This window comes from Dendrobates tinctorius, unplaced genomic scaffold, assembly GCF_039654945.1.
Source record: "Dendrobates tinctorius isolate UK_male_01 unplaced genomic scaffold, ASM3965494v1 ptg000046l, whole genome shotgun sequence".
Classification (NCBI taxonomy): Eukaryota; Metazoa; Chordata; class Amphibia; order Anura; family Dendrobatidae; genus Dendrobates; species Dendrobates tinctorius.
Window position 1 is genome coordinate 74,695,829 of NW_027361714.1, and position 17,861 is coordinate 74,713,689.

At 47.0% G+C, this 17,861-nt stretch overlaps 1 protein-coding gene across 1 annotated transcript in view; it reads right to left on the reverse strand.

The window, feature by feature from the left end:
* Positions 1-4,688: 4,688 nt before the first annotated feature.
* Positions 4,689-17,861, reverse strand: part of RPF2 (ribosome production factor 2 homolog) — a 31,103-nt gene continuing 17,930 nt past the window's right edge. The window contains exons 7-10 of the mRNA XM_073576004.1: positions 10,955-11,054; positions 10,320-10,422; positions 8,077-8,221; positions 4,689-5,152 (exon numbers count right to left, since the gene is read on the reverse strand). Coding sequence (XP_073432105.1) covers positions 4,970-5,152; positions 8,077-8,221; positions 10,320-10,422; positions 10,955-11,054 — 531 coding nt within the window. The 3' untranslated portion in view covers positions 4,689-4,969. The remainder of the gene's footprint in view (positions 5,153-8,076; positions 8,222-10,319; positions 10,423-10,954; positions 11,055-17,861) is intronic.

A 17,861-nucleotide genomic window follows, 5' to 3' on the forward strand; every position in this document is an offset into this window, starting at 1 on the left:
GCTAGGAAAAACTGCCACCCAATCTTTCACGCCTGGGATATGGACTGCTGAAAATACAGAGCAGCTCCTCTCTGCTCATCGGAGAATATGGGCTACCTCGCACATGGCCGCCCTGCTGCAGGTACCCCTTTGATGATTGATATATGCGACAGACGTGGCTTTGTCTCATTGAATTCAGATGGGGTGACCTGCCAGGAGATAATGGAACTGTTGTAGGGCTATCCTGGTTGTTCGGATTTCCCGGGGAGGCTCAACTCATGAGTTGACCAGTGCCCCTGAGCAGTGTGGTGATGAAAGAAGTACTCCCCAGCCAAGGAGGCTGGCATCGGTAGTCACTACCAGTCATTAAACCGGGAGAAAGGATTTCCCCTGGAAGACAGAAGACCTCAATGTCCACGAACCGAGAGGTTGTCTGACCCGCCGGGGCAAGTGGCTCCGGCAGTCGAGGGAGAACGGGTTCCTGTCCCGAGCCACTAGAAGATCATTCTGCAGGGGACGGAGATGCAGCTGAGCGAAGGAGACCGCTTTCATTTTTCCCCAGTGCCCTCATGGCAAACCGGATGGACTGATGGGATGAGTGGCTAAAAGCGCAGGCTCCTTGTTGAAGGGCTTGGACCTTGTCTTGAGGGAGAATCACCAACAGTCGGAGTTTTCCAGGGTCATTCCTAAAAAGGATATCCGCTGTGCTGGAACGAGGGAAGACTTGTATACAATTATCAGGGAGCTCAGGTGAGAAAGAGTATCGCCAGTGATACGAAGGCACTTCGTGCAGTCCTGGGGTGACGGACCCATGATTAGAAGGTCGTCAGAGTAGGGCAGAACAATCACGCCCAAAGAGTGCAAGCTGGACATGACGGCCATCATGACCTTCGAGGGCACTGTGGGCGCGGTAGCATGCTGTTTAGGAATAGCGAAGCACAGGAATGTCTAGAGAGGGGAAAAAAAAAAAAAATCGGAATATGGAGGTAAGCATCCCGGTGTCGATGGATGCTAGAAACTCCCCTCTTTTAATCGACAAGTTTGCATGATCCTTGGTGGGATCTGAACCCAAGGTTCCAGCTCTACAAGGCTCCAGTGCTAATCTACTGAACCCACATGCTACGTTAGGGATGGAGGAATCATCCGAGGCAGGCTGGCAAAGACCCCGACCAGTAGAGGAAGGATCATGAAGGGACTGTATTGCTGTGACCAGTGACGCCATGGGCTGCGACAGCGACCAAACCCACTCGGGGGGGGGTATAGTGCAGTCTAGATCCCAGTCCCTGCAAAATGAAGCTGTACCACAGAATGCCCCATGACACATTAATCCCATGCATCCTTTGCAGGGAAAACCAATGGGGCCTCAGGTTCAGAGCACTTGCCCGGGACTGTTGCACATAGGTGCTGCAGGTCCGATAACCTCCATGGTTGGATTTTGATCCCAGAGCCGGACTGGCCATCCGGTAATTCTGTCCAATGCCAGAAGGGCCTGACTGGTCGTAGGCTGCCTTGTCTGCTATGTTGTTAGCAGAAACGGTGTTCTCAAGACGTCCATACTATTAAGAGTTGTGATGGAGCACAAAGTCGCTGACTCCAGCAGACCACGGATATTATTAGAAATAATGGACTTGTAGTAAATCTTGCTTTCCTGTATCCAGGGTAATATTTGTAGTAATGTATCCTATCAGGTGCTTAGGGATGGGCACAGCATGGGCCTGTATGATTTCAAATGCCAAGGCTGAATTTCAGCCCCAGTTCATACCTGCCAGGACCCCATGCAGCCAAAGTAATGACCAAACTGCAAACAGATTCAGTAGAACCCTTTGCGTCCTTTATTTACTGGGACCAGAACAATGATTCCGTCTTAACGCAGTGAATCTATGGTGTCTGAAAACGGATTTGTTGTGGACACCGAAAAGGATGTCTAAGCCTTGCTGCGGAGGAAATTTGCTCTTTCCTCCCATAGCATCAGAGACAAGGTGAACCAGCTTCACTCTAAATAAACAGCCACTCTGGGAAGGAAGAGATGTCAGAGACCTTTTACACACAAAGTTTGTTTTCTATTTACTGAGCCATAATGTCCTTTAGAACGTGATGGCATCTGCCGCTGATAGTGCAGCGCAACTAGCCCATCTAAAAGGGGCGTCTAGATGACCATGGGTTTAGCTACCCCCGCGTTCCGTGGGTTGATGATCCATTCCGTCCAGGATAGAAGGGTTCTGGAGCAGGACAAAATACTGGCGGGACTACAGCAGGAGATTCAGCGCAATCTTTCTGCAGATTAGTTGAAAAAAAGAGAGTACCTCACCTCAAGAGGCTTCTCACCTGTGAGGCGTTTATCAGGTCGCTCTTTTTGCCGGTTAAGTATATCCCGAACCTCCGGGTGAATGGCAAACGCTGTATGAGGGTGATTAGCCTCCTGAGACTGCGAGTTCCGGGACAGAACCGGAATCCTCGTCAACCTTCAGAGTCTGGTTGACGGCCCTGATAAGCGAATCCCCCATATTCTGGAACTCTGGAAGTCCAGATTTGAGTCCTGTTCGCTGCAAATCTCTGGTGAGACAGAGCTCACGGACGCCAAGGTACATGCTACGGATCCATTTTCTAGATGCCTGTACGTTTCTAGAATGCTTGCGGCTCCTGCTGGCCGACGGCTCCTGTGTAGGAGAGGATAGCACAGTATCAGTCCTACCAACGCTCCGACGCTCGGCTACACAGATGGATCACGGAGGTATTCAATCTATTTAGCCAGAGAAGTCATGGACTGCGATAGTGATGAAGCCCACTCAGGAGGGCTAGACACACTGGGATCGGTGGCGGCGGAGGGCTCATGAGTACATTTTGGGTTGCAGGGTTAGTGAAGAGTGTAATGGGGAATACAGCAGAGGGGGAGGGAGCGGGCCTCCTTACCCAGGGTCCGCATTGGAATAGCGCTGTTATCAGCTTCATATATAGCTAGGCAGTCACCACTTCGAGATCGAGTCCGGAAGCAGCAGGAGATGAAGGTGTGAGCAGCCGCTTCCGGATGCCAGTTCGTGTATGGAAGAGGCAGGATGATGAAAAATGGCCGCTGATATTTGCAAAGGCGCTTTTCTTCCTGGACGAGAAGCACCCAAAAAGAGGGAGGAGCCACCGAAACGCATCATAGCACAGGCAGAGCCTCCGGGTTGCGGCCTACACAAGGCCAAAGCCGGGGACTAAATTTTTGGTGCCGGCCGGCAAGCAGGGACAATGAAAGAAACCCCCTCCCCACAGGAGAAAAACGTGGATCCGCTGTCCACCGCTGCCTGGTCCGCTGCGCAGAGCCCTCCAGCCGCTTCAGACCCGGCACTTACCCGGAAGCTTCCGGATGGCAGAGTATGCAGATCTATCCAGCAGGTCAGAGAAAAATAAAAAAATGCTCTCTGCTGCTGTTTTGGACGGTGCAGGGAACCCTCGATCCACCTTCCCTTTGTTAGGGAGGTGGAGAGGGACCATCTGCCTCCTTCCATCACCGCAGTTTTCAGCATTGGTGATGCAGTGGGGGCCGCACAGACTATTTCTGCTCCTCTGTGCAGCCTAGGGTTTCACGACCTCAGGGTGGACAGGGCTGTGTCCGGCATGGTGTCCCACGTCGCAGGAGAGGATACATGGAGGCGACACTCCAAGGGATCACCTCACATTTAAAGTGAGTTTGGGGAGGGGGGGGGTCAATATAACAGAAAATACCCAAAACTGAAACCAGTCTAAAAACTGCACCCCTCAAGGTGTTCAAAACCACACTCAAGAACTTTATTAACACCTTCAGGTGCTTCACAAGAACTAAAGCAATGCGGAAGGAAAAAAAATTAACATTTTACTTTTGTCACAAAAAAATTAATTTGGAACCAATTTTTTTTATTTTCACAAGGGTATCAGGAGAAAGTGGACCAGAAAATTTGTTGTGCAATTTCTCCTGAGAACGCCAATACCCCGTATGTGGGGGAAAGCCACTGTTTAGGTGCATGGCAGGGCTCAGAAGGGAGGGAGCACCAATCGACTGTTTGAACACAAAATTGGCTGGAATCAATGGTGGGCACCATTCTGCGTTTGGAGACCCCCTGATGTACCTAAATAGTGGAACCCCCCCATTCTAACTCACAACCCTAATCGGAACCCCAACACACCCCTAACTCTATTCCCAACCATAACCCTAATCCTCCTAAAAAAAAAAAACGACCTGAATCATGTTCTCCGGGGTCTCTGCTGGGAAGTGCTATACACTTTTTTCTCAGTGCCGTTAAAAAGCGGTGCTGAGGCATAAGTACCCTTAATTGCCGCCGTTAAAAGGCGTATCGGCGGTCATTGCGGGGTTAATCATTTTGGTTTCGATTTCTATTTTTATTTTCCAATCCATACATAGTCAAGTATGGATAAACCATAATATGGGATAAATAAAAGTTGTTTTACTTTGTTACACTGGAGTTTTTACTCTTATAATGTATTTTGTATATTTCTTGTAAGACTCTTCATAGTGAAGCTCCAGAACTAGCCACGACCTCTGGTGTTACATTTAGTGTTACAGCAACCTCTAGTGTTACATTTTGGATGCACAACTTAATTCGCCAAAAAAGACCTGAAATATACACCTAATTAACTGGAACTTTGTAAAGTATTTAGTGGATTGGGGCCACATAGTAAACACATACAGCACTTTTATTAGCCAATAAGAAAATAAGGGAAAACCTGTGCAGAGTGAAGGCAGTTTTATTAGCATTATGTAAAACAGCAGATTGTGTGCAAGTCAGCCGATGCCATTTCCCATACATCCACTGAGCACAGAACTGCTGTGCTGTTACGCAGAGAATAAGGTTATATGTACACGTTTTCTTACAGGGAAAATATATATAATATAAATGAATTGAACAGTCTGCTTCAGGTCTTTAGTGAAGTCCTGCCCAATGTCCTATAAATCAGCTGCTGCTGGTATCTAAGTCCCGACAGTGGAATATTGTGATTTCTGTCCAGCGTGTCACTCACTCTTGCTTCTCTTTGGGTTGCTGTCTTCATTTTCTGCGGACATTTTCTCTGCTGGTCTCTTCTTCAGTGCCTTCACTTTCCGAGTTTGTAACTTACTCAGATCCAGTTTTTGCATATGGATTCTACCATATTGTGTGCCAAATGTGTCATGAGATATGTTCTTCTTCTTCTTTGCCTATTTAGAATAGAGCAAATCATCAGCAATCATCTACTGTACAGTAATCATAAGTCTTAAATGAATTATAAAAAGGAAGTAGGAGCCTTCTCAGCATCTCTAACCTTCAGGAAAAACCACCATTATTGTAATAATACAATTAGATTTCATTAAGAGCAGGTGCAGGCGAACGCATGTTCTCTATACAAGAAAACCCTATTTGATTTGATTGCCAATCACAGGGATATGTTTTTAGCAGATGTGGAGAATTGGAAAAAAAAAAAAAAGGTTTCGCTATTCTTTCAGTCTTTCCATGAAAATCAGATCGCACCTATGTTATTCGATTGCGGTACGATGTGCTCGACAGACCCATAGACATGGAAGGGCATGCACCATTTGACTATTGGAGGCAAAGAAAAAGGACACGTGCACTACTTCACTGAATAGAAATTGGTCCAAGTGTGATGCATTGTTTTAACGTGTCACACTCGTACCAAAATTTTGGTCGTCTGCCTGGGCTCTAATAATAATAATAAATTTTATTTCTATAGCGCCGACATATTCCGCAGCACTTTACATTTCAGAGGGGATTTGTACAGACAATAGACATTACAGCATAACAATAATCACATAGATTATAACAAATACCAAGAGGAGTGAGGGCCCTGTTCGCAAGCTTACAATCTATGAGGAAAGAGGTAGACACGAAAGGTGGGTGGTAACAGTTGCCCTGATTGTATGGACCAGCCATAATGTTAAGTGTGTAACAGTACAGGCACAGAGGGCTAATGGATGCATAAAGCATGTGGGAACATGAGGCGGGGAACCTGGTTATGGTAAAACTTTTGGCTGTGCCACCCAGGGATAGATTAGGTTAATGTGTTGAGGCGGTAGGCCAGTCTGAATAAATGCGCTTTTAGGGCACGCTTAAAATTGTAGGGATTGGGGACTAATCGTATTGACCTGGGAAGTGCATTCCAAAGAATTGGCGCAGCACGTGTAAAGTCTTGGAGACGGGAGTGGGAGGTTCTGATTATTGAGGATGCTAACCTCAGGTCATCAGTAGAACGGAGGGAGCGGGTAGGGTGGTATACTGAAACAAGGGAGGAGATGTAGGGTGGTGCTGAGCCATGGAGGGCTTTGTGGGTGAGGGTAATAAGTTTATACTGAATTCTGGAGCGGATGGGTAGCCAGTGTAATGACTGGCACAAGGTAGAGGCATCGGTGTAACGATTGGTGAGGAATATGATCCTGGCTGCAGCATTCAAGACAGATTGGAGAGGGGAGAGTTTGGTAAGAGTGAGACCGATTAGAAGAGAGTTACAATAGTCGAGGTGAGAATGAATAAGAGAAACAGTAAGAGTTTTTGCGGAGTCAAAAGTAAGAAAAGGTCGAATTCTAGAAATATTTTTGAGGTGCAGATGACAAGAGCGAGCCAGTGATCGAATGTGGGGGGCAAAGGAAAGCTCGGAGTCAAGTATGACCCCAAGACAGCGGGCATGTTGCTGGGGAGTAATAGTGGAACCACACGCGGAAATGGCAATGTCGGGTATAGGTACATTAGTAGAAGGAGGAAACACAAGGAGTTCAGTCTTTGACAGGTTCAGTTTCAGATACAGTGAGGACATGATGTTAGACACAGCGTTTAGATAATCGCCGGTGTTTTCTAGAAAGGCTGGCGTGATGTCAGGAGAAGAAGCGTATAATTGGGTGTCATCAGCATAGAGATGGTACTGGAAACCAAATCTACTGATTGTTTGACCAATAGGGGCAGTGTACAAGGAGAAGAGGAGGGGGCCTAGAACCGATCCTTGAGGAACCCCAACAGTAAGGGGAAGGTGAGGAGGAGGAAGAACCGGCAAAAGATACAGTAAAGGAGCGGTCAGAGAGATAGTAGGAGAACCAGGAGAGAACAGTGTCCTTGAGGCCAATGGAACAGAGCATAGTGAGGTGGAGCTGATGATCCACACTGTCGAATGCTGCAGAGAGAGATCCAAGAGAATTAGCATGAAGTAATGACCATTTGATTTAGCTGTTAATAGATCATTAGAGACTTTAGTGAGGGCAGTTTCAGTAGAGTGTAAAGAGCGGAAACCGGATTGGAGAGGGTCGAGAAGAGAGTTATCAAAGAGATAGTGGATAAGACGGGAGTGGACCAGGCGTTCCAGGAGTTTAGAGATGAAGGGAAGATTAGAGCCAGGTCTATAGTTAGCGGCACAGTTTTGGTCGAGGGATGGTTTAAGTAGTGGATGTATGATGGCATGCTTAAATGAGGGAAAGATACCAGGAGAGGTTAAATATTTTAGTTAGGTGAGGGGTGACAGCAGGGGAAAGGGACTGGAGATGTGATGGAAATGGGTCACTGGTGCAAGTGGTTGGGAGAGAAGATGCAAGGAGCCTGCTTACTTCTTCTTCTGTGACTGGTTCAAAAACAGAGAATGAGCTATATGCAGTGGGGGAGGGAGGACAGTGCATGGTATGAGGTGATTGGGAGATAATTTCCTGTCGGATCTGGTCAATTTTTTCTTTGAAGTAATTGGCCAGATCGCTAGCTCGAAGCTCCGTGGTGGGGGCATGTACTCTTGTGTTGAGTAGAGAATGAAAAGTGTCAAAGAGACGTTTAGGGTTATTGGACAGTGAGGTGATGAGGGTGTTGAAATAGGTTTGTTTGGAGAGGTGAAGGGCAGTTTTGTTGTATGTTCTAAGCATAAACTTATAATGGATGAAATCTTCGTGTAGATTGGATTTACTCCACAGACGGTCGGCGCACCTGGAGCACCACTGCAGGAAACGTGTTTGCAGGGTGTGCCAGGGTTGTCGCCGTCTGTGTTGTAGTGTTCTATTTATAGGGGGTGCAAATTCATCCAGGGCACTTTGAAGTGTTTCATTGTAATGCTTCAATGCAGAATCAGGACTCTTAAGAAGAAGTGTTGAGTATGTAGTACCTGAAGGGCTTTAGGACGTTTCAGAGACAGTTTATAGAGGTCATCGGAAGCTAGATGTGTCCTCCTCATCACAAAGTCGAAGGAAGGTCCCATTTCTTCCAATTCTATTCTGGGTGTCCTGCACCCTGACTTCTTCAGTAGCACCCTTTTCATGTCAACAGAAAGAAATAGGTAAGGAAAAATATATCAAATAACTGGAATACTCTGCCGATCAGTCGTCAATTAGAGGAATGACCAATTACCGTATATACTTGAGTATAAGCCGAGGCACATAATTTTACCTTAAAAAACCTGGGAAACCTTATTGACTCGAGTATAAGCCGGGTATGCATTTTATCCTTTATTTCCATCCTAGTATGCATGGCCTCCTCATCCCTATCTTTGTATGCATGGCCTCTTCATCCCTATCCTTGTATGCATGGCCCCATCCTTGAATGCACGGCCCCATCCCTATCCGTGTATGCATGACCCATGACCCAATCCCGGTGCCAGCAGCTGCTTTATGTTTGTAAGCAGCGCATGGCAGGGACGTAATGCACTGCTCACAAGCAGTGCACAGCTGCCAAAATACTCACCGATCCCCCCACCGTAACTATGTGCAAGGAGAGCAGTGAGTATTAAGTAGCACACACAGTGTCAGCAGCTACTTAAGACAAATGAATATTCACCTCTCTTAAGTAGTGGCACACGTGACCGCCCAGCAACTGCAAGAGACGGCTGCTGCGACTCACACTGTACACGCTATTACAGAGAAATGAATATTCACTGCCAGTGCAGTGTATATTTATTTCTCTTTAGCAGCGGGCACAGTTAAAGCAGCAGCCGACTGCTTCTACCTCTTTGACCCGCTGCCCCTCCATGTTCTGGACACCTCACTTGAGTATAAGACGAGGGAGGGGCCTTTTCAGCACAAAAAAAATGTGCTGAGAAACTCGTCTTCTACTCGAGTACATGCGGTAAATAAAATTACTTTAGTAGATTTGGCATTCACAGAACATACTGCAATGGAATCTACTAATTACAAAACCTAAATTATGTGATCTGCTATGAGAGCCAGGACAGGCACATATACACCTTAGAGCCTCAATTTAGAATATATGGGAAACGCAGGATAAGCAAGAGTATAGTAACTATTACTGCAGCAGGCAAATTTGGCTTTTTGCCTCTCATTCAAGAAAAAAAATTTGTCTACTATGATAGCCACAAGGCTACACTCCAAAAATGAGTACTTGGTGAGCTTTGGATGTTGCCGTTTTCTGCAGCCATTAGGCAAATTAGGTTATTTGCATTTTTGTGTATTTTTTTTTTTTACTTTTTGATAGGTCATGTTTTAAATAAATCTTCCTTGCTTTTGATACTTCCTGGTTTTTCCCATCTAATGCAATTCAGTGAAGAATCCAAACATGAAAACCAGCGTACCCTCATGAGAAGCTGACATGTTGGGGATCTCAAAATCTCAGCAGGTCAGTTTGCATAGTGTATAAAAAAATCAAAAGCACACAGCATGAGATTTGTATAAGTCCTATCCCCTTTGCTGGAACTGTAAGATAATGCATTTTTTTTGCAGCGAAAATACTCAGCGTCAAAAACGCATTTTTGGAACTTAACCTAAGAGGACTAGTTTGTTTTTGTTTACAAATATTGTAGTTTTCGATGACACCATTAATTTTAACACACCTGACAATTCGGACATGGTTTTTATAGCGTTCATTTTGCAGTAAAAACAACCATTCAATAGGTGTCTTCAGGCCAGCACGTTCTGGCAATGCCATCCATATATAGTCTTGTTTGTTTTTCATACATATATTTTAGTGCCAGCTCTACTGAACACGTGTTAGTTGTCAATTCCAAAGTATTCTCAACATGTACGCCCTTGTTACTATGCAATATTACTTTCACTGCACAGTGATAGTGCGCTCCCTCGCTAGCACTAATGAGAAGTGATGAGCTAGCAAGAGCGCACTGTCAGTGTGCATTATAAGGAAAAAAATGCTGCGAGCAGGGACCAGCCTGGTCTCCAAAAGTGATGTCTGTGTTTCAGGGGCGAGGCTCATGCCTGCTCATCACTTTGTCTAAAATGGCGACAACCAGCTAAATTTTTTCTTTTTTTTTTTTTAAATTTGACTTTTTTTCACCACTAAAATTAATTTAAAAAATGGACATGTTTGGTATCGCCATAACTGTACTGAGGAGTCGAATCATATTTCCAAGTTAAATCCTGGCCAAGACCAGGTTAAACTTACTTGTAGCTACGCATAAAAATCTTCCCATCTGCTGCTGTAAAGTGCATAACATGCTCAAGTCCTGCAAGTCTGATTGCAGACACTGCTGGTCCTCTGAAGAAATCTACAAAGGACAAAGTTAAAAAGAGGAGATCTGATACACACTGAGGAATGCGTTTAGTTTTTCCTAAGAATCTCAGAGTACTGACAAACATATTCAGCAAAGCATAAACTGTAAGAATGAAACAGACAGCAGGAAAAATGCATTGGCTGCATTATGTGTTTGCTGTAGGAGGCTTCAATTGTCATTAACATTCTAAAGCTGATATACAGGTAAGATGAGTACCGGCCATAATGTACGTAGCCTAAGCTGGAAAACAAAAAACACACTGAACTGCACAGAGGCAAATGATCGAACTAGTTGGCCAGGTCATGCACTTGTATTTTTAGTCAATAGAGACCGACCTGACAGATGACATTATTGGCTGACAATAGTCTGCCGTCGGCCATTACAAATGATCAATCGCCAAATCAGTTTCGAAATGACGGTGGGCCAAAATCGTCCGACTTGTTTGGGCAGCTTTGCTGTCTGAATTGGTCTTCAGTGGGGTCATTGTATATTGGTAATACTGAGCATTCCCAAGGTTTTTCATTACCTATCAGCAAACTTTTCAGCCTCCTATAATCTTCATTTATCTCAAAAGCATCGCCAGCAAATATCAGTAGAGGTTTTGTTCCTTCTGGACACTTGGCACACTGTAAAGCAAGACAAGGCCAGAGATTATCAGACTGTATTTCGTACACCCAACTCCACATATTTTAGCAGCGAATGGGTTTTTACTCACTGCGATGTCAATGGTTCCTGCAGTTCACAACATAGAAGTAGTAAGACTGCTGGAATCAGAGGTATCTTCATTCCCAGCTGTTAAGTGTGATGGGAATGTGGAGGCAAAGCTATGCCTGCATCATGACTGAGGTGTAAAACTACCACGGATGGTGGGATTGACCATTCACTCGTTCATTCAAACTATTGCTGCTCTGGTGGTCTCCCATAGTTCCATAGTTCTACAGTCATGACACCACATAGGTGATGATGGTTAGAATAAAGAGGTGATGCTTGGTTCATTGTATATTATTTCTAGCATGGAGACAGTTTGGGGGAAATCCCAGAAAACATTATACAGGCCCAACTGGGTTCAGTAATGTTTTGACATGGGACAAATTTACAGATGGTTACAGGGAATCTGTCATCATTATATGATATCTCAAAAAAGGGCTATCATTCAATTGTGTGTCACATAAGGATTCTCTTAGTACTTTTGCTTCCCCCTGACCCCGCACCTTTCATGCATAAATACCTTTTTTATATCGGTTCAGATGTATGTAAACTGCCGCTGTTCGGTCCGATGGGCGGGGCTTATTCACCTGCTCCCCCCCTCCCTGTCTTGCTCTATGCATTTTTTCTTATGTAGAGCAAGACGAGGGGGGGGGGCAGGTGAATAAGCCCCGCCCAGCGGACCGGACAGCGGCAGTTTACATACATCTGAACCAATATAAAAAAGGTATGTAGACTGCCGCTGTCCGGTCCGCTGGTCGGGGCTTATTCACCTGCTCCCCCCCTCCCTGTATTGCTCTACACAAGAAGAAATGCATAGAGCAAGACAGGGAGGGGGGGGGAGCAGGTGAATAAGCCCCGCCCATCGGATCAGACAGCGGCAGTTTACATACATCTGAACCGATATAAAGTCTTAGTTACTCACCGGTTAACGGTATTTTTCGGAGTCCATGACAGCACCACCTGAGAGAGGGGATCCGCCCTTTAGGAACAGGAAACCTACAGATACAAAAGGGTGGCACCTCTCCCACACATCAGTTGGATTACAGAGCACAAGAGGACTTCCAAGGTTAATGCATGATTTATGTACAGTATTCTTTACAATTATAACTTTTATCACCAGTGGGTATATACAAGAAAAAAGACGTGCACACCCCAATTAAACTAAAGGGAGGGAATATACGGGTGCTGTCATGGACTCCGAAAAATACCGTTAACCGGTGAGTAACTAAGACTTTATTCGGTCGTCCATGACAGCACCACCTGAGAGATTTACAGAGAGTAATATCAGTTTTAGGGAGGGACTACAGCCTGCAGCACCCTTATACCAAAAGAGAGGTCTGTGGAAGCACCTAGGTCTAGCCTATAATGACTATAAAAGGTGCTCGGAGAGGACCAAGTAGCCGCCTTACATATCTGGTCGATGGAGACTTCTGATCTTTCGGCCCAGGAGGTTGCCATTGCCCTGGTGGAATGCGCCCTCAGCTTTCCGGGTGGCGACCTACCCTTTGATGTGTATGCTATTGCAATCGCCTCTCTAATCCATCTGGCTAGTGTATTTTTTGATGCTCTACAACCTTTTCTGGGGCCTTGATGAGAGATAAATAGGGCATTATCTTTCTTCCAGGGATCAGTGACTGACAGATATTCTATGAGGCCTCTCCTGACATCCAGGGTGTGTAGTTTCCTTTCCTTCTCATTAGTTGGATTAGGGAGGAAGGATGGCAGAACTATCTCCTGCGTCCTATGGAAACTAGAAACTACCTTTGGCAAGTACGCTGGATCAGGTCTGAGTATTACCCTATCCTCTTTAAACTGCAAATAAGGAGGACACCTAGATAAGGCCTGAATATCGCTTATTCTGCGAGCGGATGTCAGAGCTAGCAGGAAGGCTATCTTGAGGGACAGGATTTTTAGGGAAGCCGACGAGATAGGTTCGAATGGAGTCTCTGTCATAGCAGTGAGGACTAGGTTCAAGTCCCACGGCATAAACCTATCCTTCATTATTGGCCTGGATCTACCTGCTGCCTTAATGAATCTGCTTATCCAATAATTACCAGCAATGTTGCAGCTAAACAGAGCCCCCAAGGCTGACACTTGTACTTTAAGGGTACTGGTAGAGAGTCCCATGTCTTGACCTTTTTGTAGGAACTCTAATATCTGCATTATAGGTGCTGAATCCCCAGCGATTACTTCTGAGTTTTGAAGGAATTTTTTCCAAATCCTGACATAAATTTTTGTGGTAATGATTTTCCTACTTTTAAGAAGGGTGTTAATTAGGTCTGTGGAGAAACCCTTTTCTTCTAATAATGACTGTTCAAACTCCACGCCGTCAGATGAAGGCCAGCCACCTGAGGATGGAAGACTGGGCCCTGGGACAGGAGATCCGGGATGTCCGGCAGAACCCAAGGATCGGACACCGACATGGTCCTGAGGCATGAGAACCATGCTCTCCTGGGCCAAAACGGAGCGATAACTATCACCCTTGCTCTGTCTTTCCTGATTTTCCTCATCACTAGGGGTAGAAGAGATAGGGGAGGGAAGGCGTAGGCTAGTTTGAAGTCCCAGTTTATCAGGAAGGCATCTACCGCCAGAGGATTTTCTCTGGGATTCAGGGAGCAGAATTGTTCCAATTGAGTGTTGTCTCTGGTGGCGAATAGGTCTACCTCTGGATATCCCCACTTTTGAACAATCAGTTTGAATATGGAGGTGTTTAAAGACCATTCCCCTTGCTTTAGCCGATTGCGGCTTAAAAAGTCTGCCGTGATGTTGTCTTTTCCTTTTATATGCAATGCTGTTAAAGATAGGAAGTATTGTTCTGCTAGATGGAACAACCGTTCTGCTACCAACATCAGGGGTCTGGAACGAGTCCCGCCTTGGTGATTGATGTATGCCACGGTGACCTGATTGTCGGAGAACACTCGTACATGATGGCCCTGTAGATACACAAGGAGCTTTTTAGCCGCCTGTTCTACTGCCGTTAATTCTTTTAGGTTAGATGACATTCCTAACTGATGATGTTGCCATCGGTCCTGGACTAAAATTTCACCCATATGAGCTCCCCAACCGTAAGGACTAGCATCCGTGGTGACTATGCGGGTTACGTTATACTCCCAGGGCACCCCTTTTAATAAGTTATCCTTGTGTAACCACCACTCTAGGGACTCCCTTGTGTTACGGGATAAGGTTAGCTGACCCTCCAAGTAACCTCCAAGGACTTTTTGATGTAATAAGACCTCGCTCTGTAGTTTCCTTGCATGAAACTGGGCCCACTGGACTGCCGGGATACAGGCCGAGAGAGAGCCTAGAAGGGACATGGCTTTTCTGAGGGACATGGTGGGGTTATTGGAGGCGTTCAGGATCTGATAATGGAGGCGAACGAGCTTGTCCGGAGGCAGACGGCATTCCTGTTTTTCAGAATCCAGGGTTAGGCCCAAAAATTGTTGGACTTTCATTGGCTGCAACCGGGACTTTTTGACGTTCAGCAACCATCCTAACCGTTCTAGGGCAGACATTGCCTTTTGTAGCTGTAGTAAACAATGGTTCGCCGTTTTACCTACAATAAGAAAATCGTCCAGGTAGGGGATCACCAGAATGTTTGATTCACGTAGATGGGCCATGACCTCCGCTATCACCTTAGTAAACACTCGGGGAGCGACTGCCACTCCAAAAGGGAGGGCCGCATATTGGAAATGTCGAATTGACCCATCCAAATGAACCGCCACTCTGAGGAACCGCTGATGGCCTGCATGGATGGGTATATGGTAGTATGCGTCTTTTAAATCTAACAACACCATGAAGCAATTTTTGAACAGCAATTTTATTGCAGATTTAATCGTTTCCATCTTAAAGGGACGTATGACCAAAAATTTGTTGAGGGCTTTAAGGTTAATTATTGTCCTAAAGGAGCTGTCCGGTTTGCGGACCAGGAACAGAGGGGAGTAGAATCCCTTCCCCCATTCTTCCTCTGGAACCTCTATCAGGACTTTCTTAGCGCACAGGATATGAACCTCGGCTTCCAGGGCAGCTTGTTCTGCCGCAGATGACCTGAGAGGGGTGATTTTAAATTGATCAAGGGGAACCCTAGAAAACTCTAGTCGTAGTCCCACGGCTATTATACCCAATATCCAGCTGCTATTAGAGATCAGAGACCAGGATGGGTAGAAGGCAGCTAGTCTCCCTCCTACCGGGGCAACTAGTCATTGGGGCGGCTTTTTCGTATCCCGAGCTGGACCTTCCTGGCGCCCTCCCCCAAACATGAATCCTGTACCTTTCCTTTTTTTATCATCCCATCTGCCCTGATCTCTGGACGGCCTTCTCCGGAAAACCCCTTTCCTGGCGAAGGGACGTCTGTACGAGGGGTTCGGGAGACTGGGAAATTTCTTTTTGTCATCTCCAGCTTTCTCCAACAATTCGTCCAAGACGGGACCGAATAGGTACTCCCCTTCGCAGGGAATGGAACAGAGACGGGACCGGGTTTGAATATCTCCTGGCCAGCATTTTAACCAGAGCGCTCTTCGCGCTGCATTAGACAGACCTGCGGCTTTTGCCGCCATTCTTGCAGAGTCTGCAGAAGCATCGGCTAAAAACGCTGCGGCATTCTGAATGATGGGTAAATTTTTCCGAATAGATGATCTTGATGCTCCATCTCTTAGTTCGGAATCTAGCTGATCTAGCCAGACCATCATGGATCTGGCTGTACAGGTGGCAGCTACCGCTGGTCTTAACGCGCCTGCTGACATCTCCCATGTCCCTTTAAGGAAAGAATCCGCTTTCTTATCTAACGGATCTTTCAGGGAGGCCATATCGTCAAATGGTATGGCGGATTTTTTAGATGCTTTGGCTACTGCAGCATCTAGTTTCGGGGCTTTATCCCATCTATTTACTACCGGGTCCTCGAAGGGGTATCTCCGCTTAAAGGCTGGTGGCATGGAGCCCCTTTTTTCCGGTCTCTTCCATTCTCTATCAATTAGGCTCTGAACCTTTTCGTTTAATGGAAAGGCTTTACGTTTTTTGGGGTCCAACCCCCGAACATAATGTCCTGTGCTGAGAGTTCCTGTTTTTTGTCCGCTACCCCCATGGTGGACCGTATAGCTTTCACTAATTTGTCCATCTGGTCTAAGGGGAAGCAGAACCGGCTAGAGTCTTCATCCGAGGAAGACGACGAGGAGGCCGAGGAGTCCGAGGAATTGTCCCCCTTCCCAGGGGCGACTGAGGCCTCCGAGCCTGAACCACTAGCCTCTCTTCTCCTAGAAGGTTCTCTTTGAGGTAAAGCTTTCATTTCTGCCCTGATCATGTCTCTCAGGTTTGAAGTGAAGTCAGGTGTCTCTTCCGCTACCTGCATAAACGGGGGAGAGTATAAGGGCCTGACAATCTACCCCTGGACTCCCTGTCCTTAATAACTCCTACCGTCTGCCGTATGCATGGCTGGCATAATTTTTTAGGGTGGCCATCTGGAAGGGGGGAACTACAGAGGGCACATTCCCTGTGTTTCTGTTTTCCCGTAACCTTCTTCCCCTGAAAAAAAGCATAAAGGAACACTGCATCAGGGTACATTCACGGAGATCTCTTACCCATGCAGATGAGGCAGGTCCCGGATCACGGAGGGAGGCAGGGGGGTCCTTTCTGGAGGAACTTTCGCGGCTCTGGTCGCTGGTTCGTTTCTGTCTCTTCTGCTGGCCACTCGCCTGTTTCTGCGGGTGTTCCTGCGTCTCGTCCTGCTGGACTAAGGGGGCTTCCGACGTCTCCATTGCTGGGGCCTTCAGAAGCACCCCAGCGGCGTCCCCATCTGCCTTATATGGCCTCCTGTCCGGGTCAGCAGGCATACTGTCCTAGCACCACCCCCCGGCATTTGCGTTCCCTCCCCCATGCTCCGGCCCCCCTCGCCTTCGCCGGGTCGCCGCGCGACCCCCGGACCGGCATGCACCCGCGGCGCGCGCCGGAGGCCGCCGGCACCCGACTTCCGGTATCGGCGCCATCGCTCCGCCCCTTCCGCCGCGTCACTTCCGCCGCTCACAGAGCCCTGCGGGAGCGCGCGCGAAGGAGCCGCGCAGGCCCGCCCGGAGTGCCAGCACCCCCCGCGCCCGCCGCCATGAGCCCGGCCAGGAGACAGCACTGACCCGGAGGACCGGGCCTGGGGAAGCGCACCAGGGCATACCTACCAGGTGCTGGCTCTGGAGACGGCATCCACCGGACCCTTGCTCCACCTGCTTCGTCCACTGCCGTGGTGACCTACCCAGCCCCACCGTGGCGCTTCCAGGGACCCCGCACTGACCGAGGTAGGAGACCCCCTCGCTACCTGGGTCGGTCAGCCGGCCTGGGTATTCCATGATGATTCTGACGGACGATCTGTAGAGAGTCCTGTCCTCTAGGAACAGGAAACCAACAGGAAACCAACTGATGCGTGGGAGAGGTGCCACCCTTTTGTATCTGTAGGTTTCCTGTTCCTAAAGGGCGGATCCCCTCTCTCAGGTGGTGCTGTCATGGACGACCGAATAAAAAAGGTATTTATGCATGAAAGGTGCGTGGTCAGGGGGAAGCAAAAGTACTAAGAGAATCCTTATGTGACACACAATTGAATGATATCATTATATGATATCTCAAAAAAGGGGTGACAGATTCCCTTTAACTTGAAATAAGTATGTCAGTTTAACTGTATTTCTCGCAAATTGACATTAGCAACTTATTGAAACGAGAAAAAAAAAAGTCAAAAGTCACAAAGGAAAAAG